General features: G+C 43.8%; 1 protein-coding gene across 1 annotated transcript; it reads left to right on the forward strand.

Annotated features, from left to right (window-relative positions):
* The first annotated feature begins 927 nt into the window (after nt 1-927).
* Nucleotides 928-27,808, forward strand: APCDD1 (APC down-regulated 1). The gene is made up of 5 exons (XM_058039147.1): nt 928-1,006; nt 10,405-10,588; nt 12,140-12,671; nt 21,185-21,506; nt 23,534-27,808. Exons 1-5 carry the CDS (start codon nt 949-951, stop codon nt 23,980-23,982), a joined length of 1,545 nt encoding a protein of 514 aa, XP_057895130.1. The 5' UTR covers nt 928-948; the 3' UTR covers nt 23,983-27,808.

Here is a 27,808-nt window from a genome sequence, read left to right on the forward strand (position 1 = left end):
AGGACATCACAAATGAAAGTCCCGTGATTAAACTCAGGCACGAGTCACTCACAGGTACATTAAGTCCATGCGTGTTTGCATGACCAGGGCCTAAGACTAGAGAAAAAAGCAAAACTAATCATCAAAAGACATGGGGGAATGCGTGCAGGAGAGTGCAGCACCAGAAGTATCACTGACACGCATTTTTAGCATATAAAACGCCGGATTTACATGGAAAGCAGTAACTACACCGAGGTTTCCTTTCGAAGAGAGGACGCACACCAACTTTCTTTCTCTCCAGCTTACGGTCGCGACGGCGAAGTCGCGCTTGGCACCCCTGGGGAAGAGAGATTCCTGCCGGCCCCGGGAGCCGCAGCCCAGCCGGCAACTCCGTGCCCGCAGCCGCGGGAGGACGGAGCAGCCCCGCTCTCTCTCCCACGGGATCCCCAGCCCGCCCCGTGCCCATCCCAGCCGAAGGCAGAGCCCCGCGCCCGCACAGCGCGGTGTCCGCTCCGCGCCGCCCCCGCCCCGCGGACCCGCCCGGCGCTCCCGGGCGCCCCTTCCCCCGCCGTGGGAGCGAGCGCTGTCCGCCCCCTCCCCGCCCCGGGACGAGTCCCCACCTCCCGGCCACTCCTCCTCCTCCTGCTGGAAGGGGAAATATGAAGCGGAGCCGTCGCCGCGCTGCGCGGAGAGGAGCGAGGAGGCGGCGGCAGCGGCGGTGCGGGCATCCTCGGGCACCGAGCGGCGGCGGCCGAGCCGGAGCCCTGCCGGGTGGGCGGCGTGCGGGGCGGGAGCCCTGAGGAGCGGCGGCGGCGGTCCCGGAGGGTGCCCGTGTCCCCGGCCCGCCAGCCGCCTGCCCCCCAGCGCCGGGCCGTGGGCTGCCCGCGGCGGCGCTGAGGCGCGGGCGGCGCGGCGGGAGTGGCGGCGGCCGGAGCGCAGGAGCGGGCGAGGAGCGCTGCGAGCGGGGAGATGTCCGCGCCGTACGGCAGCCTGGTGCGGTACCTGTTCGCAGCCCTGCTGCTGCACGGTGAGTGCGCTGCCGGCGCGGCTCGGCCCCCCAAAGCCGCTGGGGTGCGGGGGGCCCAGAGCCGCCCTGGGGGCGCGGAGGGGCGCGGCTGGGTGGGTGCGCTCTCCCGTGGTGGCCGCGGGCGCTGGGTCCCGCCTGCCCGGGCGGAGGATGGGAAGCGGGCAGCCCCCGTGGCTCTGCCTGACGCCCGTGTGAGCGGAGCCCCTGCGCAGCACGCGAGGAGCGGCACCGCCGGTGTGGGTAAAAGCACGCCGAAAGCGCCCCGCTCCCGAGCGGGTGTCGGCGGATTGCGTTGCAGCTCCTTGGATGGAGCAGTTGGTCCGGGCACCTCAAAGTTTCTTTACTCACCTCCGGCGAGAGCTGGCGCTGCCGAACTCCGGCGCGTTTGGCCGAGACGCCCTGCGGGGCCCCCGTTCTTCCTCTTATCGGGAAGCGTTTTTTGGCGTGGAGATGTTACCTGGGAAGGCTTCGGTGGCAAAGTGTGCCAGCACCGGATCTTGTGCACAACTAAAATTGTTTTGCTACAGAGCGCAAAAATTCTCAGTGTTCTTACACACACTCCTGCTTTGACAGCCTCTCAGTTTAACCCTGGACTGACATATCTCTGCAGGCAAAATTTTAGTGAGAAAAGTCAGCGTATTTAAACTTGAAAGTTTATCTTGTAAATTCGTTTTTAGGCCTTTAAACAGATAACCGATCTTTTCAGAGAGCCAGTGTTCTTCAAGAGAAACTTCTGAAAAGGAGGCAGTTTAATGAGCTGCTTAGGTATGTCTAACATTTGGCAGCCAGATTTGAAAAATCTGGGTATGATATCCTTCTGAAAGTGCGACTCAAGCTATTCAGCATCATTTTGGAGAGTGTTCCCAATTCTGAAGTCCTTTGTAGCATCCAGGCTCCATCAGTTAAATTTCTTAGGACCCCAAGCTTAGTCGTAAAAAGAGGAATTTTTTTAACTGTTAAAGTGCAAGTGACCTACATGGATTCAGTGGGAGATCTGTGAGCTGGGGTTAAGGATTTCAAAGCTATTCCTGGGGTTGATTTTGTGAAGCAGGGATTGTCTCTCTCTGTGTTTGTACAAGTGCTAAGCACACACTATGGTATTTAATAAATAATAAAGAGCATGGGCTTCTGATGGTATATTTTGTTTAGAGAAAGAAAGAGTAGGAGGCTCTGATCCCCAGGAGGGGGTCGATACTCTTCTCACAGCTCAGCTATGAGATCCGGAGAGCGTAGAAACATGTTTAGCTGAGCCAGACTTGACAGGACGCCATAGGTGTTCTTTAAACTCTGTGATCTGAGATGTAAAAGTTGAAATGGGAGACTTGAAGTTAGAGGGTAAAGAGAGGAGGTGTAATTGCAGGGTTGGACTCCCTGGCTCATCTGCTTGGAATTACAGAGCAGAGCTGAGTGCTGGCTGGAGCAGGAAACAAATCAGGGCCAGTGATCAGATCAAAACAGCAGCTGCCAAAAGAGGATGATGAAGAAAAGTCATCCATTTCTTCCATCTGCAGTTATATTTCACCAAACAACATAAACCAAAGTTCTTGTAGAAAGATACAACTCGCTGCCTTGTATATGAAGACAAGGACCTTGGTAATGTAGCAGTCCACAGTTTGGATCAGAGTTTCAAGAGTTTGGAAACTACTGCCCTCTTACAAACTTGAAAATTATATCAGTGGCACTGAAATATAGCTCATGGAAATGTCTTTACCCTGTTGGCTTTAAACTTGGTCTAGAGCTTTTCCATCCATGCCATAAAATCAGTAGAAGCATCCTTTGATCCGCAGCTATCCCAAATTGCTAATGTGTAAGAATAACCAGCGTTCCCAGGGGACTGCAGTGTTAAGCCTCTCTGCAGCGTGCAGCATTTCCTTTCTGGATTTCTATTGCATATGGCAATTCGAGGGTTAAAAGTGAGTGAGTGTGGGTGGGTGGTTGAGGCTTTTTAGGGCTTAAAGCTTTGTGACAGAAGTTAAAATATCCTGTAAGGCTCGAGCTTCTGCTTTCATTACATTAAGAAATGCCTGCTTTAACGTCACTGAGTTGAAATTTGGAAAAACTAGTCTTCATTAATCAAAATAAAACCTGTACATGTACAGTGTCACAAAAAAAAAACCCCAAAAAAAACCAGGTTTGCAGCTGGAAGTTGTCCATTATCACTGTTTTCTTTGCTTAGACAAAAAGCCACAGAAGTTTCAGATGCCAAACACTAAGATCGTTCAAGTCCAAAAAACCTGAATAATAAGAGCTACATTCAAGTGGATTTAAAACAAATTTGGGTAATTTATTTTGTAAACATAACCTTTTCTTTTTATAAATACAGATGCTTAAAAAAAAGCTTTAGTATATTTCTGATTATGCTACTGTTAGAGTAATGAGTTAGAAACTTTAAAACAATTAGTTAACATCATGGAAATGGTACTAATAAAGACGATGAAAACAAGACTGATAGGCTTTTCAGAGAAAAACTTTTTATGCTTTTAAAAGTTCTCTGGCAGTGTTGCTTAAATTAGTTATATAGTAGTGTTTTATTTCAAAACTTTTTCAGGAAAATAGTAAGTAAATGCATCAGGAGATATAAATACCCATAGCCATAGAATTAACATATATTGTGCCCTGTGCTAGAGACATATGCGATCTGTTTCCTCAGTTAAATAAAAAGATGGGAAGACACAGTGCTTAGTGTAAGAGTTGGAGAATTTGCAGGGAGAGGTAGAAGATGGACTAAATTTTATTCACACGTTTGTCAGAGTAAATTCCATTTCACTCATTTTTGTAGCTTGACTGTGGGCTAACACAGCGGTAAGATGTTGATGTCATCAACAGAGAGGACAACTTTTTTGTGCTCTGTAGGGTGTCTGTAGAAAGTAGGCTGGCACACAGTGGGGCCCAAAAGTGCCTCACCCACACTGGAGGCAAATACCTTCAGCTATCCAAGGCAAGGGTAGGATTTCATTAGTGAGGTGACTATTTAGGGCTAGTAGAGGGCAGGATTATCTGTAGTGAGTTTGTTTAGCACTGTCTTCACTTGGACACAAGTGCCAGGGGATTTGGGGCCAACCAGCATGAATAAACCCCAGTGCCAAGGTGTGGGTACAGGATGGAGCAGATGCTCTGACAGAGGGCAGATGTTTCTTGCATAGAGGGCAAGCCCAAACTACCATTGATACTGAACTGCACAGACATCCTAGCACTGCACCCATTCCTGTCAGGGGCAGAGTTCCCACTGCCCTGAAGGAAGATGGGCTTTAACCCTTCAGGGTTTCATAAAGAAGCCCTCTTTCTGGGCAGTGCCATTTCACCTTGCACACATAGCAGCAGCCATCCCAATTAAGAACTTCAGCTAAGCAGAGGTTATGGGCTGTGTAACAGCTTGGCTCTTGGTTCTCTGACCTCTTCCAAGACAGGGCATTGAATGAGGACCAAGCTATAGGGTAACAGGGGACCTCCATGCTGGCCCTGCCAGCTTTGAGGGGGTTTCTTTTTAGCTGTCCCATGTAGACATACTTTGGATCCCTCCTCAGGATCTTCCATGCTTTGAAGCGTTCATTTTTCCTCTCTTCAAAAGCTGCACTTGGAAGCTCTGTGTGCGCAAGAGAGGCAACAGATACATGTGAAAGGAAGTCATTGTCCTGTCTGCTTCCCTGGCCATAAAACCCGGCTTTCCTTTCCCAACCCTTTTGTTTGTAGTAGCTAATTTGGGCCCCAGTCTTGCGAGGACTCTTTGAAGTTTCAAGTGCAGGGAAAACACTGGTAAACACAGCTCGTGGCTTGGTAACAGGACATTATATTCTCCATGGCAATTATGTAAGCTTGCACTGGAGCTAAAAGCCTGTCATAGGCATTATCTGACACTATCCCACATCAAGAAAAAGCATGATCCAAATGTCTATTTATTTAATTGTGCAGGGCAACTGCCCAGATAAGGAGAGCTATAAAGTTAATCCAGCCAATTATTCTTTATCTGTTGTAAGGTTTTTCCAGTTTCAGACAAGTTCTAACTTGAAAAGAGATTGCTGCAGGAGAAAAGCATGAATGTTAAAATATTTCTGTCAGAGATTAAGCCATTGCTTATTTTGAACTTATGCTATCACTCGAGGTTGTTTTACTTCATAATAAAATTTTGTTCTTCTGTATTTACATCACTAGAAATTAGGAAAAAAAAAAAAAGTGGTTCCTGCTGAGCAATCCCAGCCTAAAGCCAGGTTTGAATCCTACTCTGAGGTAACATGTCTCCAACGATCTAGCAAAGGATGAACCTGCTGAACACCTGGTAGCTTTCAGACTGTTTTAAAGCGCTACACTTGGACATGCTTGAAGCCGTGGTTTAGATTCTGGTAGAGACGTTCATTAAAGTGATAAAATCTAAACAGTTTAAGATTATTTGCCTTGTGCTTTAGCAGTCTGGCGTAGCTCTGAACAGAATTTGGCCTGGGTGTTGAGGCACAAATTAAATTAAAACTATCTGTGTTCAAGCACAACTCTACGTATTATCTTTGTTGCAGTTGTACAGTATTTGCATGCTATTTTTCAGAAAACCAAAACATTCATTCTAGCAGCTTGCAGTTTTTTTCAGAAATGTTGGCAGAGAGTTTTGTCATAACCATTTTTGAATCACGTTTGGGTAATGGGCTGCCAACAGATTGCCCTTTTAAGATCTGTATTTTACTCGCAGCTATGTGCAGAAATCTTTGAAGAACTTGAAAGTAACCTATCTTCCCTTAACAATTATTTTTATCTTGAATGGTTGTTCCCACATCAGATGCAGGTTTATAGGTCAACATGAGAGCCTGAAGCCCTCTGTCTGGTGTGGTACATGCTCCTATCCACGTCTTACTGGCATGGCAGCTGTGCAGGCCTCCACTTTCCCACTCAGATGGATGTTGGATCCTGTAAAGTGTGATCTGAGATCACAGGCCCTCAAAGACCTGACCTGTGTGATCTCTGAGGGTCTGGGCAGGGATCTCCAGTGAGCTGTAGCACCTCTCATGGTATATTCAGTTAGTTTCATGCTAAAGCTGTGTCACTGCTCGGGCTTGATTTTGAAAGGGAAGCTGGATATCAGCTCATCGTAACATGCTTTTGTTTTGCCACCTGGTGTTTCAAGTGGATTTTGGAATTTTCCTTTTCCTTTTGAACTTGCTTCTTTGTGAAAACAAATGCTGTGGGGTAGGGGATACAATCACACCAATCTCTGGTTTGGTGTAGCTAGAGTGAGAGCCAACCAGACACTTCACAAAATTATTGTTATTCATCTCACGCAAAGATTTTTTTGTTTGTTTGTTTGAATTCTGTCACACTTTTGATTAGTAGCATAGTGGGTGGATTTTTGGGTTTCTATTTTTTAACAAGTGGGTAATATTCCTTGATAACACACAAAAATTCAAACAGTCAGTCAGAGAGAGTCTGAAATATTCTCAGTTGAGTCTGTGATACTCAGTCATGGAGATACTGAAACCTACCATCTGTCAGTGCTATGGAGAATAGCAGACTTGGATCTCTCTGAATGAAAGTAATGACTCCAACTATGTTGCAACTGCATCTACTATCCAAAGTGGGCTTCTAAAGAGTCATGAAATTCTTTTCCCAGTTTTGTGAATGCATGTTTTAACCTTGAGCCTTTCCAGCAATGTCTCATTTAACATGGCCAAATGGATATTTTAAAATAAGTGAATCATCCCTGCAGTCCCTCAGTTTGCAGAACACCTTGTGTGCACTGCCAAAGGTGGGGCAGGGGGGCACTGCACTGCCTCTGAGCACCTGCTGGGAGGAAAAACACAGAAGATGGAATTTGATTTACTGCTCTGTGTGGGGAGCATTTCACTGGTCTCAGTATTTGACCTGCAGATGGTACAAGGGGAAGAATCTCTTTTGTGTGGCAGCTGTATCTACAGGCATATGTCAGTAACTGCAAAAGTGTTGAAATTACTTCTTTGTAAGGAAGGAGTTTGCACTAAATTGAGTAGTTACTTGCTCCAGCAAGGCAAACATAGGTAAAGGTCCCATTGCTGTCTCTCAATTTTATACTGTTATTTCATATTCTGATATTCTAGTCCTGTGATGTTGTTTAGCATTACTGAGAGCAGCCCCAAGGACAAAGACTTGGAGGTGTTGGTTGATGAGAAGCTCAATATGTGCACTTGTAGCCCAGAAAGCCAAACATCCCAGGCTGCATCCAAAGCAGAGTGGGCAGCAGGGCAAGGCAGGGGATTCTGTCCCTCTGCTCTGGGGAGATCCCACTTCAAATACTGTGTCCAATTCTGGGGTCCCCAGCATAAGAAGCACGTGGACATGCTGGAACAAGTCCAAAGGAGGCCACAAAGATACTCAGAGGGCTGAAGCACCTCTCCTGTGGCAGCAGGCTGATAGAGCTGGGGTTGTTCAGCCTGCAGAACAGAAGGCTCTGGGGAAACCTTAGAGCACCTTCCAGAACCTAAAGAGATCCTGCAAGAGAGCTGGAGAGGGACTTCTTACGGAGGCATTTAATGATGGGACAAGGGGAACAGCTTTAAACTGAAAGATGGCAGGTTTAGATTAGATCTAAATCCAATCATTTCTTTCTTTATGAAGAAAGTCTTTACTGTGAGGGTGAGGAGTCAGTGGAACAAGTTGCCTAGGAAAGTTGTGGATGCCTTATCCCTGGAAGTGTTCAAGGCCAGGCTGGATGGGGCCTTGACCAGTCTGGTTCTATAGAAGGTGTCCCTGCCCATGGTCAGGGGGAAGTGGAACTGGATAATTTTTAATGTCTCTTCCAGCCCAAACCATTCTATGTGTGTGTTTTCTACACCTCTCCCTGTGTCTCTGCAGCCATCGTTATGTTCTCATGCCTCTCTTGATTACCTGAATTTGTTCTTGCCTTCATTTGTCGCAGTTGGGTGGATAGAGTCCCAAACAAATACCCTCTTTCCTCTAGGCCTGTCGATGGAAGCTCCCTGCTATTCCCTAGCTGCAGTTTATCATTTGCAAGTTGCAGACAGAACTACACTCATGTGACATGGAGAGCTGAGATACAATTGCTTCTGAGCTGTATCAAAGAAGACACTGTATAATACCGCATAAAGTTTGACTCCTTTTCAAAACCTCCTTCTTTTTATTATTTCCTTCAGGGAATAATTGGGAATGTCTGATGTGGTTACTGAGTTTTTTCTTTGATATGTGCACATACAAGATGGTGTCCTCCCAAAGAAGGATTTTTGCTTGAAGAAATTAAATCCCCAAGTATGCCTAAATGAATAAATCATTTCTAAATGCATCTGTATTCATGAGTCATATGACATGAACTAGGCAAAATACAGCTGCATAAAAGCAGTGGTACAATAAATATGCATTGAAAATAGCTCGTTGAACAATTTCAAAACTTTCTTCTGATGGCAAATTTCAAACGTTCAACAACTTCAAAGGAAATGCGAATTTTCAAAGTCTTTTTTCAGTGTGAGATAATTTGTCTGCAGGAGACACCATGTTGAAAGATAGTGCTGGTGGCTACAACCTCTGCCATGTACCTTGCATGAACATGAAGCACAGGCCCAGCCTAGTCAATCCTGCCTCTCCAAAGATGTAGTCAGTTCCAGCAGAGCATCACCCTGTCATGGCTATACCATTTCTGGCTGTGGAGTGGGAGCTGTTTGGTGCTAGCATGAGTGACTCTGCTCAGCAGTGTAGGAATACCTGAGAAATCTCTGACATCCAGAAAGGGAGAAGTACTGATCCCCTGAAAATCAGGCTTCTGTAAGGACATCTCAGGCAGTGTGCTCAAATATCAAAGTATTCCTAGTATTTATTACCCTATAGAAAGCAAGGCCATAAATTCTCATTCACATTGAAGAATTGTTTGTTACCTGCAACATAACAAAGCTATCAGTTTTTCCAGAAAAGGTTTTGTGAGGTTGTATTCATTAATCTCATTAAATCCCAGTGTTGTTCAATGGTGAGCACTGTTTAGGTTAAAGTGTTTATTGTATTCTTTCTGATCATTTTTTACCCTGTCTCCTGGACAAGTCTTTGCTTCTGTTTAGCTGAGGAATTGCTGTTTTTAAATGGTTGACATGTATTTATAATTTTCGCAATGCCATTTTCCCAGGTGCTACCCAAGTTTCTTCCAGAAGATCTAAGACCTACCCAACATAACAAATCACCTTTTTTCCCCTTTTTTTCTCTTTTTATTTTTTTCTCTTTTTTTCTTCTTTTCTTTTTTTTATTCTTTTTTCTTTTTTTTCCTTTCTTTTTTTTAATTCTTTTTAATAGGAAATGGGAAAGACTTAAGAAAGTGCCTACCTAACACTAGGCATGTGCCCAAATGTCAGATGGGGCCTGGGTCATAAAGCATAGGATCCTGTACTGGGTGGTTCCCAGTGGTGATCCCCAACAGCCCCATTTCTTATCCAGGTCAGCTGAGAAGGCAGCAGCAAATATGGGGATGAATCCCAGACCCTGCCCCTGGAAGCTCTTACAGTGAGACATCCCTTTCCTGAGATGGCTGCCCCAACTTCCCAGGCACCCAAACAGCCCCTTCACCCGACCCCTTACCCATTTTGTAGCCCTCTGGTGCTCAAATTCCTTCTGGCAATGTAATAGAGTTTCCAACATGTTATGTAAGGTTCATGTTTGTCACCTTTTAACCCCTAGATGTGAGGTTTTCTTTTGATCCATATTTTCCAACATATCTAAGAGCAGGATGTGTCTAAAAGAGTAAAGGCACAATCCTTTTGAAGCTATGTATACATTTTGCTCCATTAATATTGTGTAGAGAGCATGCTAGTAAATTCTGCATGTATACATTACTAGAAACCAAAATTACTGTGTGCTGGAGATAAAGTTAGCTTTTGAAATTCCTTTTCCCCTTTAAAATAAAAATAGAAGGATCTGCCTTTAATTGACCACCTCAGTCATCACAGAGGCTTCCTGTGTGCAGAGCCTTTGCTTTTAATATCTGTTTTCCCTTGACTTTAAAGAGTAGTCTTTATTTGCAAGTTTATTATAGAAGCGCTCAAATTAGAGGAGGGCTGAAACCGCAACGTTTGTGTCCGGATCTGGATGCAACTTTCTGAAAGTTTGAAAGTCTAGGTTTTTGATTGTCCTGACCAGAGATTACAGAGGTGTCTCTAAAGTTCAGTTTCAGAGCCACATCTCCTGGGTGTGAAAACACAGCACTTCAGTTCGAGCTCTTTTCCTCAATTTATTTCATAAATTTATTTAGTGGATTATGACAGAAAGGAAGAGCTTCCCATTTTTTTTTGTTTGTTTGTTTTCATAAGAGAAAATAAATGTAAACAGTATTTGCCCAGACACATAACAATATGAACAAGTGTCATTCAACACAAGATGGTCACAGTGTCCTTTGTCACATTGAAGGCCAACTCAGCAGGGTCTCATGATGTAATTTACACTTTCTGTCACAGGGCTGGGAGAAGGTTCTGCTCTTCTGCACCCTGACAGCAGGACCTACCCTCGGTCCTTGGAGAAGAGTGCCTGGAGGACTTTGAAGGAGTCACAGTGCCATCATATGCTGAAACACCTTCACAATGGAGCCCGCATCACCGTACAGATGCCTCCCAATATTGAGGGCCACTGGGTCTCTACTGGGTAAGGAAAGATAAAACAAAATGCTTGGGATGGGGAAGAGAAGATGATAAAAAAGCAGAGAGGGAGGGATGAATATTCCCACTTTCAACAACAGAAATATTTTCTTTAATATGGTGATGCTCTAAATTCCAGATGTTCTCTGTATGTTTATGCATAAAAGGAGAAGGAGCAGCATTATGAACATTAAAATAGCGTGCCATAAAGCTGTCTTGATGAATCAATTTAATGTCTGGATTTTAAGCAGCATGCTGTGAAATATCTTTAAATCTCTCTGAATAGGAAGGAGCCTACCAAGCTGCCAAAATGGATGCTCATTCAAACATAACATTGTACTATATTTGTCTCCATGCTCTTGATCCATTGAATGGGTCCTTGTTTTCAGAGCATGGGTCTAGCACAGGTTTTATTAGCAAAAGAAATCAAGAAGCTGTATTTCACTAGTTCTGTTACTCTTTATATCTGGTGACTTGTGTTTCAGAGAGCTGTTTTGCTTTCTGTGTCTCAGCAGCCAATATTCACAAGCTCATTGGAAGTGACTTGTAGTAGGAAAGACTTTTTTTTTTTAACAGAAAGGAGTGTATTTCAGGATGAGAGAAAATGGTCGCAAGTTCCTCCAGGGAGGTTTAGATTAGACATTAAGAAAAATTTCTTCACTGTAAGAGTGGTCAGGCATTGGAATAGGCTGCCCAGGGAAGTGGTGGAGTTAATATCTCTGGAAGTTAACATCTCTGAAGTGTTCAAAAGACGTGTGGATGTGGCACTTGGGGTGTGGCTTGGTGGTGAACATTGTGGTACTGGGTTAAAGGCTGGACTCAATGGCCTTAGAGGTCTTTTCCAACCTTAACAATTCTACAGTTCTGTTTATAGTAAGCAGTGTAGAGGTGACAAGGGGAACAAGTTTGAAGGCACAGGAGGGCTTCCTACAGGAAGTGGAATTTAACTGCCATTTACACTGCCAGGAAAAAAAAGGGGGGGTGGTCATTGGGAAGAAAAAGAAAGAACTGACAGAACCTGAGTATTGTTGAATTTTTGAGTGGAAAAGCTCAGGATAGGATCCTGCATATCCACAGCAGACCAGAGATCATGGAGTTGCACAGAGAAGCTTCTAGAGCAGCTTATAAGCCAGTTCTTTTTGCTGTTCCCTGGACATATGACATTTCACTTTCTGATGTTATCAGTCATTCTGCTAAATCTACCGTGCAAAAGAGAGCAATAGATGTTAATAAGCTGCTCCTATTTTCCACAAAGAGTTGAATCACATGGTCGTCCCTAGACAAAAGGCAAAAGCAAAACACAATTCAAAGTATTTAAGCCTACAGGATAAAGCCTTTAGTAGATATGACACCATGAAGCAGTGTGCCAATAGCAGCAGGGGGAACTGTTGGATAACTGGCAGGCCACAGATGCCTATTTCCTATTCACTCCTATTCCTGCTGGAGGGATTTAAGCACCCAGGTGTCTCTGTGGACCCATGTGGGTCATGTTGCCCGTAGCAGACATCGTGTGCCACCTTGCTAAAATGTTGTTTCCACACTTTGTTTCCTCCCACAGCTGCGAAGTTAGAGCGGGCCCGGAGTTCCTCACAAGGTCTTACAGGTTCTACCACAACAACACCTTCCAGGCCTATCAGTTCTACTACGGAGGCAATCGCTGCACCAACCCCATCTACACCTTGGTCATTCGCGGCAAGATTCGCCTGCGGCAGGCGTCCTGGATCATCCGCGGCGGCACCGAGGCCGACTACCAGCTCCGCAGCGTGCAGATCATATGCCACAACGAAGCCGTAGCCAAAAAATTGAGCGCGTTGGTGAACCAGACGTGCCCTGGATTTATCCCAGGAGATAGTCCCTGGAAGCACAAGGAGAGCTATGATTTGCTGAGAGAAGAGAATGGCTGTGAATGCACCAAAGCTCTGAATTTTGCCATGCACGAGCTGCAGCTGATCCGTGTGGAGAAGCAGTACCTGCACCTCAATGTAGACCACATTGTGGAGGAGCTGTTCCTGGGAGACATTCACACTGATGCTGCTCAGAGGAGGTTCTATCGGCCCTCTAGTTACCAGCCTCCTCTTCAAAATGTGAAGGTACGTGTCTGGGGGTTTGCATGTGTCCTCTTTTTAAGACATTGCTGATAAAGCCCAAATCAGTCAGTTGTTCTGAGTAAGTGCACTGATGTAACCTAAAATCTATGTGTGCTTCTAATACAGGGGGTTGATTACAGCCATAATTAACAGAAGATAACAGAACTTTGTGAGAACAGTAACTTTGCTGCAGTTTATGTGACTGCAAATATGGAAAAAAGTAATCTCATGAAGTAAACTTAGTAAAGGCCACTCTGAAGATGGAATCAGAGACTTGTAGGCAGAAGTGGGAGTGGTTGGCTGGGACCATGGTTGTAGGCTAGCAGCTGAGAGGAATGTTTCATATAGAACTGAGATAGCAGAAGAGGAACAGGCATCAGTGGATACTTCTATGGCTGTGGGGGCAACTAGGGAGAGAGGAAATCAAATATGAATATCAGCAGATGGAAGTTGGGTGATCCATAACCTGAAGAGGAGACAAGGAAATTGGAAGGTAAACACATGGAAGGGGCAGCATGAAGGGAAAAAAACTGAAGGACTGCAGAGGTCATGGATCCAGACGTAGGCACACACACTAATGAAATTAAAAACAGGTGAATTTTGAATGGGGCTCTTGATAATTCAGTTTTCAAAGGAGACTCAGAGTGCCCTCAGCTTCATCAGGAATTGATCAACCCATAGTAAGCTAAATAAAACTCAAACAGGAAGCAGAGACACTGATGGCCTGTAGCAGGAAGGCTGTTATAGATCTTTCCTGGTGACATTTCAAAGGCAGGCAGCAATTGGAACCGCATTGCCAGGTGCTGCTGCCATCAGTGTGCTCCAGCTGGGCACTGCCACAGCATCACTTCCAGCCTATGAGTTACCACCATTTTTAATCATCTCATCACAAATGGTTCAAAAATCAGTTACAGCTTATCAGCAATAGCAGGAAATACAGCATTGTGTGATCTGCCTTTATTGCTTTGTAGCCTGGCCTAGGGATCATTTTAATCCACAGTCAACTGTTTTGCTTTATGAAAAACTTTATGAAAACTGTGGTAATTTCTGTCATTCTTATGCTGTCTTCAAGTTACCAAGGACAAGTTTGAGTATTCTTTTTGAACTTACTTTCCCAAAATAGAGAGTTTCAGCAGCAGAAGATGTACCACAGCACAATCCTCTGCAAAATTTTGGTTTTTTTTAATTAACCACATCAACTTTACTGATTTGCGTGTGAGGGTTCTTTGCTAGATCTCTTCCTTACAGGTATCTGTAGGTAGGAATTATCAGACACCAGCTATATTGTATCTGTTCTAGAAAACATTGTAGATCTTTTTCCAGCTGCTTGAAAGAGAGACAAAATCTTGATTTAAATCACTGTAGCTGAGTAGTTTTTCTGGTCTAATCTAGATATTTTATTGTGGGCTGATGTATAAGACAGCAAATGCCTACATTTCCACCTTGTAGTAATTTCATTACAGTCAGAGCAGTCAGATGTACTTTCAGACAGCTTTAGAAAATTCAGATTGTTGTCCAGGCCTGCTGCAATTTTAGGTAATGATTTTCCTGCCTGCGTGTTCTGCTACCATAGCATCCCTTTTTCTCTCTAAAATATAGTGGCTCTAAAATACAATGTTCAAATTTAAGGGACCAAATTCTGCATAAGAGAGGTGTGTTTCTTGAGACAGGTTAGCTAAGAGGAGCTGGGCCTGCTGGTACTAGGCTTTCAGCATGATATAAATAGCAATACCATAGAAAATGAACCTTTGCTTCAGCTGCCATGAAAGATTCCAGGATGTGGGTTTGTTGGTTTGCACCTAAGCATGAAGATCCCTATACCAACAGGTTCTCAACAGGCACTCTGACCTACTGTTTGCCAAAAGCAGGAAGAATAGTAACAGAAGTGCTTTTTCCCCTTTTTTTCTGGAAGTCCAGGCAAACATACCGTTGAAAGGTTATAACCCTTCCTTTTTGAACTCTTTTCCTTTTTTAATTGTTGCTCCACTGGGACCCAGCTGAAAATGAGTTTAAATGCTAAATTGAGTTTAAAACTACAAGTCACAGACTCCTCTGGAAACTGGACACCATGAATAAATAGAAACGTTAAATCAACTTGTTTTCTTAAGGTTTCTACAGTCATACCAAGAGGTTGGGGAGGCCAGGAAATTGCTTCTGAAGTGAATCAGGTGTATTGTGTGGAATCTTTCATTTAAGGCTTTTTTCATTTCCTTTTTATTTATTTATATTTTAGACTCATAAAGGCCTGCCTAAAATAAGTTAAGAGGATTCACATTTTGAGTTAAATTTATAGTTAAGCCTCTATATAGAAGAAAGTTCCACCCAGCCCAAGAGTTTACACAGCCTGTAAGTTGGATGTGGTAGCCAGATTCATTACTTATGTGGTTGAAATGAACGGTAATTAAAAACAAATGATTGCTGGATATGTTAGGAATGCCAAAGCCACATGATCAGGACTTTAAACAAATAGAATTGGACCTTTTCCAAATTCCTGCAGCGATTTTACCACGGGATGGTAAATCAAAAGGGCTGTCCAAAAACCAGACAGCTTTATGCTGAGCTACAAATCTGAATAAATTCACAGATTACTGTATCTCAAGTGTTCATATAGAATCAGGGAGCTTATAAAAACATATAATATGTCATCTCTAAAGGCTTTACGAACTCTCTTAGATAAGAACATACCTTAAACAAATTCCTCCTGCAAAATATGTGTAAGTTCTTGAGTGCAGATGATGAATAGGTCACTATATAGATTTATCTTGGCTGTTCTCTAACCTGGCTCAAGGTACTAGTTAGGACTGGCTGATGAATGGAGATGAACATCTTTGATGTCTCTTGGCATTGCAAGTTTATTGAATGATTCAAGCTATCACACATGGAGCTTCTTCAGCCAGTGTGAGGGAGCACATGGCTGGGCAGGGCAGGATGGGGCAACTGCTTGGCTATCATCACATATGTTATACAAAATTTTCCCAGTTAGGACAACATCAGGGAGGCTGCCTGGTTAGTTGTAATCTCACAGAAGTATACAGGGACTTGTAGCATGAAGAAGGCTTGAATGCAGTATTCGTTTTCTGTGCAGGACAGAAAATGTCTTCAGAAATGTCTGCTCTAAACTACAGAAAATGTGTACAATAGCAGTACTGGGAGACTTATTTGACATGTAATTGCCTCAGCAATATTGCTTTGTAAACAAAGAACTCCTTGTGCTATTTTATCATGTGACAGAGTAACTGGAAATATCAAAGCAGGGCTGTGATGACCGGTCATTCTGATTAGATCATTACTTAGGAATAAGGCTATCATGGCCAGGAACATCACAAGAAATCTAAAAAGCACTCTAGGATAACCTTCACTCTTTGTCATGCTCAATCAGTTGCTGGACACACTGTTTCAGTAATATGTTTTCCCTTTAAAATGTGACTAATGAATCAATTCTCTATTACAACTTTATTTACCTCTGGGACCTGACTTCCAGCAGCACCTGGAATTTGCAGCTGATACAGATTCAATGTATGGAGAAGGACTGGTTCTTGGGCTTTCCTTTAGCCAGGAAAGAGCAAAGGGTGCAAGGTTTCCTGTGCTTTTCAAAAATTTGAGTCTTCATCTCTTTGAAACACAATGACTTCATCTCTAGGGGAATGCTATGTACTTGTGAAGCTCCCAGGGAAATGCAATCATAAGTTAATAAATAGATGTTAAACACATGAAGTGCCTCAGAGAAATATGCAAAACTCAACCAAAAAGCACAATTTTGGCAGACAAAACTCCTTTGTTTGTCTGAGTGGTGCCACTAGACTTCTAGGTTAAGGCAACACTTGAAGGGTGCCTTTTGTCCATTTTTACTTGAAAAGAGCTCTTGGTTAGGAAAACAATGAGGGGAAGCAAGGTAGGAATATTCAGAAGAATGGTCAGGTGGGTTAGCTCCAGGTTTATGAACAGTAACTGTGTGTGGTGCCCTAAGGAGATGAGGGAGCAGCAGCTTTTAGCCAAGGGTGGCCCTGGCCATGCTCGGCAGCGCTGTCGGCTGTGGCCCTGCGCCTTTGAAGGTGCCACGTCTGCACTGAGCACTGGCTGCTCTGCAGCTGCAGTAAAAGCCTGCCACAACTCAAGTGCAGCACCAGGGATCAAAATTAACCATTTAGCCTAGCCCAGGCCTCCAGGTCAACTCAGCATATGTATCTAAACTAGACACCTTCCTTTGGCATCTTAGCACAGTGGCTTCATCTTTTGTAAAAGGGCAGGGAAGACTCAGTGGTAATATTGCATGGTTTAGAGGGCTAGATAGGATGCTTTTTAAGGGCCTAATAAATACATAAGGCAGCTTTATTCAGGAATACTTTATTTTTGAAAATGGACATTCAAGCTGTCCCTTTGGGTTTTCCTGGAATTTTTTTTTCATTAATACTTCATAAAACATTCATTTCACCATAATTTAGTATCATTTTAATGGGACAGATTACATGCAAGCACATTCATCTGAGAAGTCTGGTTTTCTTTTTGTTCTTGTATTTTGCCCACACTAAAGTCATTTATACCAGAAAAGAACAACCAGAAGACTTTTGCATTTAATATTGGTGTTGTTTATTTCAGTTTTATGCAGGGTTGTGCAACAGAATCAACATCATAGATCAGACAGTTGTGCAATGGTAGTGCCTTGAGATTCCTTCACTATCTTTCCCTTCATAAGAGCAGTTAATAAAAACCATTCCTCAATATCTTAGAATATATGGTACGTATTTGCAGATAAATCTGAGCGTATCTCCACCCTCCTTCCTGCTTGCAGCACCTCTGCTCCCTACCAGAAGAAATATCCATCTGACAACTCTGCAAAGGAGTTACCGCTCTCTCCAGCATTTTACTTGCCTCAAGATTTTTAATTAAAGTTTTAAATCTTCTTTTCTCTTCATTCCATTTGGCAGGCTGAGTTGTAACTGTGTCAGCCATGCTTGTCAACTCCCCAGAGCCAGCCTAATGCACATTAGTCAACTCAGCCTCATATGAGGTCATGCAAAGCCTGCAAATTATCACTTTTGTACTGGAGAGAATTTGTGGTCGTTTTTTAAAGTGTTGTCTTGGTCTGCAGTTATCTACAGTGGTGGAGGGGAGAGCCTGATACTATCCTGAGCAATTCATAAATGTGTCCTTGCTGTGGACTTGGCTCCTCGGCAGTGTGAAGCAAAGCCATCCAGCTTTTTTTGTTGAGCTGGAAGCATTTCCTTGAATTGATGTTCTCCCAAGAATTTCCATTTATACTCATCCTGGCAGCACTGGTTATTAGCACTAACACCTGGTACTGTGTTTCCTTGGATGGTGAGGCTTAAAGCATGATTCATTCCAGTCCCACCAGTCCTGCCAGTGACATGTGGTATTCAGGAGGTGTGCAAGGACATAGCTGAGTGTGGCTTTTCTTCCTCCTCTTTTTCAGCCCTTCCCCTCAGGGTAATACATGCATTCATATGGCAGGGGTTTCTTACCCCAGCTCTTGTGGCTGTTGGCCCCTTCAACATCCCAGGATTCTGCTTAGATCTGTACTGCACACACAGTTCAAGCCTGAGCCCATGCCTGAAGAAATCCAATGCCTGGTCTCTCATCTCATGTCTCCCTGCAACAAGGATATGCTGGGTACAACATGACAGACCCAGCCACGTGCTATGTGACATAGCCAATGTCAGATAATTAGTCTTAGGCAGTCTTAGAATTCCACAGAACTTAAGAAAAAATTAAATTGTGCTGGGAGTGTTTCTGACTGTCCATAGCAATTGGGAAAAAGATGAAGGAACCTCATGTTTGTTTGCTTTTTTTAATTGGAATCCTCCTTGCTTGGCTTCCAGAGCTGTCTGTCCTTATTACCACTTCAGCTGAGACAGCAGGACGGAGTGATAAGAAAAAATGTTGGTGGGAATTTTTAGATACTAAGCTATTTTCTCCCCAGCTACAAGAACTGAGTTTTCAGCCAGAGATTCAGGCTTGTTTTGGCACACATGGCTTTGTGGATTAGTTCAGAAATTGGCTTTAAAGAAACACCTGGAAGGATGAGGAGTGTTGTCACTATGGCTTTGGCACTGCAGAGCTGCAAGGAGTCACCCATCATGGGAAGGAATCTCCCAGCTATTTTAGGGCCCAGTCCTTCTAGCAAGGCCCCAGTATTAAAAATACTGCACTGTGCACCTAAGATAATCAAAACGTAGAACCAATGTCCATCCTGTCCTCTGCTTGTTTTATTGCTTTTTAGTTTATGTCATGCCCCAATGAGCTTTTTACTAGAGAGTTCTTAATCCTGTTTGGACTCAAACGTCCTTTGTCTCTGTTCCCTGTTTTCTTTGAATGCCTGTTTTTAGAAAATAATCTTTCCCTGAAACACATGGAAAGGGATTGAATTGCAAAGCCTCAGATAGTGTAATTAAGAGCCAAGAGCAGCTGACCTAAAAAAGCAAGAGTGAAATATACAGTCAATTGTTAAACATAAATTACTCCATAATTAAGCCAAATTGCCTCATAACAGAACTAGCTTTTTCCCTTGCCCATTACATGGGCAAAAAATCATACTGAGGGAATTTATACGTGGCATATTCTTCCACTAAGAAGTTTATAACGTTGTGAAAGATAGTATCACAGCAAAAAAGGTTTATGTGAGCTTAGATTCAAATGCTGGTCTCCAGCAATGGAGAAAGCAATGGATTCAGAAAGCAATGGATTCAGAGTACATCCAGCGAGGGGCTGGAGCCAGCTGGTGTCTCACAGCTGTGAAAGGGATGTTTCTGCTTCCTCCCTCACCACCCCAACCTCTCCCTGCTGCACTCAGTTCGATGCAAAAAGTTTCTGGTTACCTCAGCCCCTTCATTTGGGCACACTGTCAGTGACTACAAGGCCATCAGGTGGGACATTCCTTAGCAGCCCAGCTGGCCAGACCCTCACAGCTGGGGCAAAGCCTTCACAATTAGAAGGGCTGCACAGAAGTACAGCAGTTCAGGACCACAGTGGTCAAAGAACTACAAAGGTGAACTACAGACAAGTAACAGAGTTAACAGGGATCTTCCTGGGGTTTGCCAAAGGAGTCGCCTCTGCTCACAGTGTGATGGTGGCCAGTGGTGACCAAAAAAGAAAACAGGCTGAGTTGTTGTTTGGTTTTCTTCAGGTTTTGAACAAGGGCAACAGGAATCTTTGGTTCCCAGGTTAAATTGCCTTGGCTCACAAACTGGTTTTGGAGGATCAGCTCCTGGGAGGAAAATGTGTATATAAACCAAACCAATATACTGCTCTGCCAAGGTCTCCTCTAGGAGATGATAGGAGCTTTCAAATGCACTTCAGAGGAGAAGGGACTGTAACAGAAATTCTCTCCTACTATTGATAGATTCAACTTATATAAGTTATTTTTAGTTTTATAGCACTTTTCTTGCTTTCTGGCTTTGTGAGTGGGGCAATCACAGCCATAAAGTTACTGTCATCATTGCCCTTAATGTGTCAGGGAACAGTGCAGCCAGTCTGCTCCATGGCAGGACAGAAATGTGTGGTTAAAAGGCACTGGCATCTTCATCTCCAGAAAAAAACATTATTTCTCTTACAATTGAAGATACTTTTTGTGGATATATCTGCAGTAACTTCACCAGTTGCAGTTAAGTTACTCAATTAAATGTTCTTTGTATTTCACTAAGGTACTGACAGACCTCAACCTGCTTGCTCCTCAACAATTTAGCTGAAAAAAACATATCTTAAAATTTGGTAACAAGCTCCACAGTGTTTGGAAAGGACTACATCCACTTCAAGAGCATGTCAGCACATGTGGTCTCCAGAAGACCATGTGTTTAGGGGTGGAAAGACCCTCGGGAGGTCACCAAGTCCAACCTCCTTCCTCCTCAGAGCAGGGCTGGTGGCCAGCAGTGGTTCAGATCAACCAACACAGATCCTGTGCTTTCATCTCTCAAGGACTCTCCTCGATCCTTCCTGGAGAGAGGGAGGTGCACTGGCAGGTTACTCACATTCACCACGTTCAAGCTGTGAGGTGTTTTCCTGAGGTGCATTGAGTTAAGAGCTAAAGCTCAAGATGCAGCCATCTGGGAGATTTACAGAAATACTTTTTCTATGTACACCTTTCCAGCCCTCTTTTTTGAGGCCTCTCTGAGCACCCTCTGTAACATAAATGCTCATATTCACAGCTCTTACTTTGAAGTCCACATGAGCTGCTATGAAGCTCAGCATTTCTCTATCATCATAGTAAATTACCATCTGCCAGCTTCTTGTATGATTTGAAGGATAAAGTCAGCTTTTTCTAGATCCTGAACTAAAATGTTAATTTCAGATAAATGCAGACAGGAGAATTCATTTCTTACATGCCCCTCTGCTGGGCAGTCTTATGAATACAAAGCCAAATAGTACCACTAACAAGATCAGAAATGACAATGCATTCCTTAAAGTGTGGAGCTGGTGTCACGTCAGCATGAAGGGGCTGGCCTGATACACTGCCCTGTATCCCAGGTGATGCCAGCTGAGAGTTCCTCTCTGCTTTGTTTCAGAACCACGACGACAAGTGCATCCCGTGCAGGATCATCTACCGCTCGGACGAGCGCAGCCCGCCCCTCCTGCCCCCCAAGGCGGACCTGACCATCGGGCTGCACGGAGAGTGGGTGAGCCAGCGCTGCGAGGTGCGGCCGGAGGTGCTCTTCCTCACCCGCCACTTCATCTTCCACGACAACAACAACACCTGGGAGGGCCACTACTACCACTACTCCGACCCCATCTGCAAGCACCCCACCTTCACCATCTACGCCAAGGGACGCTACAGCCGCGGAGTCCACTCGTCCAAAGTCATGGGTGGCACGGAGTTTGTGTTCAAAGGTAGAGAAGCGTGATACAGTGGGGAGGGAGGTAGTTCTGGACCAGAGCAGTTTCCTCATAATGACTTGGTTGCTGATGATTTCATTCTGGGATTTTCAGGAGTTCATAATTTCTTGGGAAGTTTGCAGGCATTGTGTCAATGCCCAGCCAAACTATACAGCTGCATGGCATTTCACACCACTGAAGCAATACTCATTTGAGGCAGAAGTCCTTAAGTACACACAAGAAAATAAGACTCCACATTACTTAGTGATCTTGAAGTCCAGTGGCCAGCCATCAAGCCTCTAAAAGAAGTGGTTAGATCTGTGTCCTAGGGCTCCTTCCGTAGAGAGAAAAAAGCATCTTCAGAAGGCATTTCAGATCTGAAGGGGTATAAAGAATTTTCTCTGGAAAACAGATGCAGCGGCATGCTTCTTTTCATGTGCTCCCAAGGGGCCCTCAAGCAAATAAGGGTGTCCCTAAACACAGCTCTGATTAAAGATGCCAGAGCAAAGACAAAATGTATCCAACCCAAAGCCATCGGGTACTTTGGAAAGCAGCTCTCGGTGGTGACGCCACCCATGGCTGAGAAGCTTTCTTTTGCAAGCAGCCCCATGGAACCCTGCTTAAAAAGAGCTCAGGGGCCTGAGCCACTCACACAAACAAACATCTCCAAAACACAACATCCCGCCACGGCACCAGCCCCAGCGGAGCCTCTGGTAGCCTCAAGCCCTCTGTAGGCTTTTCTCCTTATTTCAGTTACCACATTACAAGTGTAAAGCATCTTACATGGGTCTAATTTAGAAAAGCATCCAACTAGAAGAAATAATTTATTTATCTGAGATGTTTTTTAGGAGGTGGGAGATACCCTTGCCTGTCAGAACTTTGGCTCTTTAGGGCTGCATGTGCAGCATGTCCCAGCTCAGCTCCTGGCATCAAATCCAGCTTGCATTTCTGGTTTATGTTGTGCCAACGTACCTTACAGATCAAGGTCACTAATTTGAGCTTAGGTAAAACTTTCCGGTTCAATTTCTATAAATTACCTTTTACTCCAGCTAGAGTAAATAATGTGAATTGTAGAGCTATTGAGTCAAATGGCTGTTTATAAAAGCTCAGGAAAAGCTCACAACAAATCTTACTATAAAATGATCTGCAAGAGAATTTGGGATTTTTGTACGTTGGGAGGCATGAGGGATGGTTATTTGCTTCTGTTTTGGTAGCACCAATCCATTCAGATCCCTTTTTCTTGATATACAATGTCAAACACACACCAGGAAATATCTCTATTCAGCTTCTGCAGGCTCATTCATTTTGGCTTTTCTCAACTTCTTTAACTTGGCTGGAAAATGAAACTTTATATGCCTTAAACTCCTTTGAAATACAAGCAGGTTAGAACTAAAGAAACTGCAGCAGTTCTACATTTGATACTGCAAGCTGCAGCCAATGTTGAGAGATGAGAAAAAACATCTTTCTGTAGGTCATCTATATTTTATAATTCATGCAAAAAAGGACAGGTAATATAGGATGATAGTGCAACTGTGTTGTTTTACAGATTTCCCAGTGGGAAGTAATTATTTTATTAGGTTTGCAGGGTAGCTCGCAAATGTTAAGAAATGATGAAAAATATGTGATAAATGCCCCACTTACAAATTAATACAGGCAGTAATAAAACATGAGTAAAGTTTTATTGTTTCCTCTTTTCCTTATCTCCTAGTACAACAAACCAGGCTTTATCTGTGAAGGATTGTCTGGAATTTATGAAAAGCTCTGCTTAATCTCTGGCTGAGATACGTGGCCATCAGGTTTTCTTCAGCTGAGTTGGAGGGAGGTTGTTCTTTGCAAAAAGCAATTTTTGCACAGACAAAGACAAAGACAAAGACATTAAATGGTGCTCCTAGATTTGCTGGCCACACCTGTAATGTGAAAAACAAGTTTAAGAAGAAACAAGGGGAGACAATTTTGATTTAACAGGTGTGCCCCGATCTGCACGTTGGCTTTGCTGTTGTTTTCGTCCCTCCGCTAACAGCTCCCCTGTTCCTCTCTCACAGTGAATCACATGAAGGTCACTCCCATGGATATATCCACAGCCTCGCTGCTCAATGTGTTCAACGGGAACGAGTGTGGAGCCCAGGGATCCTGGCAGGTTGGGGTTCAGCAGGACGTCACCCACACCAACGGCTGCATCGCGCTCGGCATCCGCCTGCCTCACACCGAGTACGAAATCTTCAAGATGGAGCAGGATGCCCGGGGCAGGTACCTGCTCTACAACGGCCAGAGACCCAGCGACGGCTCCAGCCCCGACCGACCCGAGAAGAGAGCCACTTCCTACCAGATGCCTTTAATTCAGTGCACCTCATCAGAGCCCAGAGCTGAAGAGTCACACGAGGAGAATAAAATCAGGCTCTACAGCAGCAGGGCACCGGAAAAATATCGCAGCACCCCAGCTCTTGCTCTGTTGTTTATTTGTACTGTGTCATATTGGGACATTCTCAGCTAGAAGCGAGGAAAACTTCTTTTTCATGACTACAGAGCCAGGATTCCACCAGACTGGGGGTTGTTTTTCTTCAGACAGAAAAGGACATTTATTTTCTTGATGCACTTGAATGCCTGAGAACTGTTGTTCTTTTCCTTACTTCCCTCTTCCTCCTCGAATCCCGAACGGCACTCGTTTGATGTTTGTGCTTTGAACTTCATCCAGTCTGATCCCTGGCCTGACACGACTGCACAAAAGTAATTGCACTTTAGGACTGCAGACTTCTGGGGGGAGGGAAGGGGTCTCCTTTTATTTTTTTTTTTTTAACTGTTGGGATGAACTCTATGATCCTGCTTCAGTCATCTCTGCCATCTTACTGTTGTGGTACTCTTATCCCCAGTGCCTGATTTCTCATCAGAATTTAGCTCTGGGGAAGGGCTCGGTGTTGTGCCAGTACTGTGATAGCAGCTTCCCCTTCTGACTTCACAGCTCTGATGTAGATATGTATATAAGGAGGAAACCCACAAAGATTTATCTTGCCATTATCTCACAGCTCATAATACAGAAAGAATCAGCAAATCAACAGCCCTCTGTTCAAAAAGTGCTAAATTTGGGTTGATACCCCTAATTAAAACAAAAATACTCCAAGTAATTTAAGCTATTTTTACAATCATTAAGTTGTAAAAATAACCAGTGGTTTAGTATTTTCTCATTCAATTAACTTGGCTGTGTAATTGCTTCGAGGCCTCCCTTTGTATCTAGAGAGTAGCTACAATGAAGCCCCCTCAAAGCCAGCCAGCAGCAGCAATTTTCCTGTCAGATGCACAGAGTGCAGGTAAGCTGCCAATCCAAGGCTGCAGGAAAGACTTCCCATATTCCTGAGGCCTTACATACTCCACGTGCTGTACTTGGGTGAGCTGGGTGGGCAGAGTAAAGCAAATGGGATCTAATGTGTTCTGCAGCCCTATTTAGCAGCATCTTTTTAGTCATCTGACCTTGTGTAAGAGCAGAGAAAAGGGTTACAGCAGCAAACACACTGTAGCTCCTGGTAAAACAAGAAAGCAGCTGGAAACACCCCCTCAGATGGAGGAACACCAGCCCAGTCTTAGAGAGGGAGGAGCAAGAGATGCACTAATGCAACCACGTCCTTCCTTTTCTCCTTGCTGAAGTGTCCCAACACGTGCCATGGTTTTATGGAGCTTAAATCAGCATTGGTAGGGAGAGACACTGCTGGGAAGGTGGAGAGACAGCCCTCAGAGAGCATTTGTCAACTAGAGCCTGCCCTGGAAACTCTCAGGTTTCTCTCGGTGGTGAATACATCCTTTTGTGCACTGATGCAAGTCAAAGCAGACTCTGGAAGCAGTAGGGGAGATGTTTAAGGCCAGCAAGGGGTTGGAAGTTCATAGATGAACCACGTTCCCATGCTTTAATGGGGAATGAACTGAGAACGTAGCTTAATCGTGTGTTTGGGCTGTGGCTTTTACTGATGTACACATTTTGGCTCACAGGAAGAGCAGGAACATCTGTAAGAAACATAAGGAAAAAAGTTGTAGTGTTTCTTCACAGCATGAGCAGCTGCTAGCTGCCCAGCCCAATACTGTGTCAGAAAAAGAACCTTTAATGTATTATTTTCAGTATCCTAGGGAAAGTATGTTTTGAATGAAAGTCTTTCAACTTTACATAGTGAATCTTCATACTGACTACTATAGCAAAACCATTCCTTGAAAACATGGATGTGACTTTCCTCAGGATTGGAACAGAATGAGTTCACCTAGTTTTGAGACAGCAGGAAGACAGGGGGAAGGAGCAGTATCATGGATAGATGCACTGCTGAGTCAGACCACATCTTTTCATATTCTTCCTCAGACAAATAAAAACTCACAGAAAACTGTTACTTAAGAGTCAGGAATGGAGCTCTGGTTGGCTCAGTAATCACCAGACAAAGTATTTATCCATCCTTTTAATGTTAGATCCTTCTTCAGCCTGTTGGAAGGATCTGAAAGCTGTGGGGAATTGAGCCCAATGAACAACAGCTGTTCTGATCAGCATTTCTTGATGTATTTTTTGCTCCATGCAGTCAAACGTACTTGAAGAGCCAGCTCTGGATCAGTTGCTGGTGGGGAGCACAGTTTTAACTAGAGGGTCAAGAAGGAGGCTGGATGCCTCTGACAGAGTAGCTATGAACCAGCATGGAGTTTGGTTTTCTCTAGATTGAGTTTTGTAGTCAGCAGAGTGATACCAGCATTTCTCTAACTGGGCTACTGAGCTGTTACAGTCAAACAAGTCCCCTAAGTACCTGCTGCATTTCTGACTTCTATTTGAGATCTAGCACCAGGAGTGAATTCACACTTGGGTTTTTTTTAAAGGATGGGTACTGTGTGGCATTCCTTGGATCACACAAGACAAGCTGCTTTTACCACCATTGACCACTCCCATGTGGTCCTATCTCTGAAAAAACATCCGTGGTTAGAATTGTCAGACTGTGTCACTGGTTAGAATTGTCACTGTGTCACACATACTCAATCCCAGCTGAAATCTGCACATCCTTGTGATGCAGGATGAAAGCAAAGACCAAAGGAGCTTTTCCACAGCATGATTTTCTATACTTATCAGGGCAATCATCTGCAGTTTGTTAGTGCCTTGTGACTCCTCTGTAAATTGTCTAATGTCGAAAATGTTGCAACAGTTTCAAGAGAAAGATCTGTCCAGTTATAACCTCTAAAAGCACATTCACATCTCAGCTGTTTTGAATCACAGACTCGCAAAGGTCTAGGTTTTAAAAGGTTTATGGTTAGACTACATGAAAATGTAACTCACTGTACAAATTGTACCATAAATGTTCTTTTTCCCCCTGTTATTTAAAGACACTTAAAAAGGAAGTATTTTTAAAAGATCTTCACAATGCATTACATGAAATCTGACTGGGGACTTCTGTAGTTTATTTGTAGTGTTGACAGAAACAATTTTATGATCTGGGTTCTTAGCATTTGCTGCACCAGCTTACCTCCACGTGCCTGTATATTTTTAATTTTTCTTTTAGCCAATACAAGTCAAGTTGGACAAAGCTGTAAGTCTTCAGAGTGCACAGTTTATGTGCTGGTCTGTATTTTCTGTGAGGCTTCTCCTTGCTTGCAGGCACAGAATGAGGAGCTAAGCTTACCCCCTCTTTTGGTTTCATCACTCACTAAATTAACTGCTGCACAGCACCACATACATATGTGACACAATATATTCCATTCATTTTATTTCTCCAACCTGACCTCATGTGCTGGCAGCCCTGGCTGCTGAAGAGGTTAAGCTGCAAGTGGTTTAGCAGTGAAAGACCTGCAAGCTGGGTGATTTGTCCCTTGCTGAAATGCAGAAGGTTTAAAAAAAAAATTAATCCATTAATGTTGGTATCTTTAGCTGTTGCCAATGTTGCCAAGACAGGTGAAAGCTTTTCCCTCAGTAATATCCTACTCAAGGATCCACCTGACAGAAGAAATGGCAACCAAAAGAAATGCTTAGGCAAATTGTTTCAAGAGGCTCTATTCAAGAAATAGGACAAAAGGGATCAGAAAAGTCAAAACAAGTGTTCTTACTCAGTTTCTATACCATTTACTTATTGTGCCTGCTGTCCTGGGGTAGAATGTCATTTCTATGAACAGAAGTTTGTATTTTAAGATATAATGTCAGTCTTGCTTGAGTCGGAGTGTGCTTGCCTAAAGTGCAGGATTTTAAAAGAAAAAAAAAATCTTTTTATTTTTGTAAAGTTATAGAAGATATTTTTCTTCTCAACTATGTTCCAGATTAAACTGCTGGGGAAGTTTAAGCACTTGTTAAACTATTGATTGAAATAAAAAAAAAAAAA

This window comes from Melospiza georgiana, chromosome 1 (assembly GCF_028018845.1).
Source record: "Melospiza georgiana isolate bMelGeo1 chromosome 1, bMelGeo1.pri, whole genome shotgun sequence".
Taxonomy (NCBI): Eukaryota; Metazoa; Chordata; class Aves; order Passeriformes; family Passerellidae; genus Melospiza; species Melospiza georgiana.

Bases quoted from the DNA above. Each gene is read 5' to 3' on its own strand.
- APCDD1 (XM_058039147.1), top strand. From the start codon at position 949: ATGTCCGCGCCGTACGGCAGCCTGGTGCGGTACCTGTTCGCAGCCCTG. The intron at 1,007-10,404 runs GTGAGTGCGCTG...TTTCTGTCACAG, and splicing joins CGCAGCCCTGCTGCTGCACG to GGCTGGGAGAAGGTTCTGCT. The intron at 12,672-21,184 runs GTACGTGTCTGG...GCTTTGTTTCAG, and splicing joins CTCCTCTTCAAAATGTGAAG to AACCACGACGACAAGTGCAT.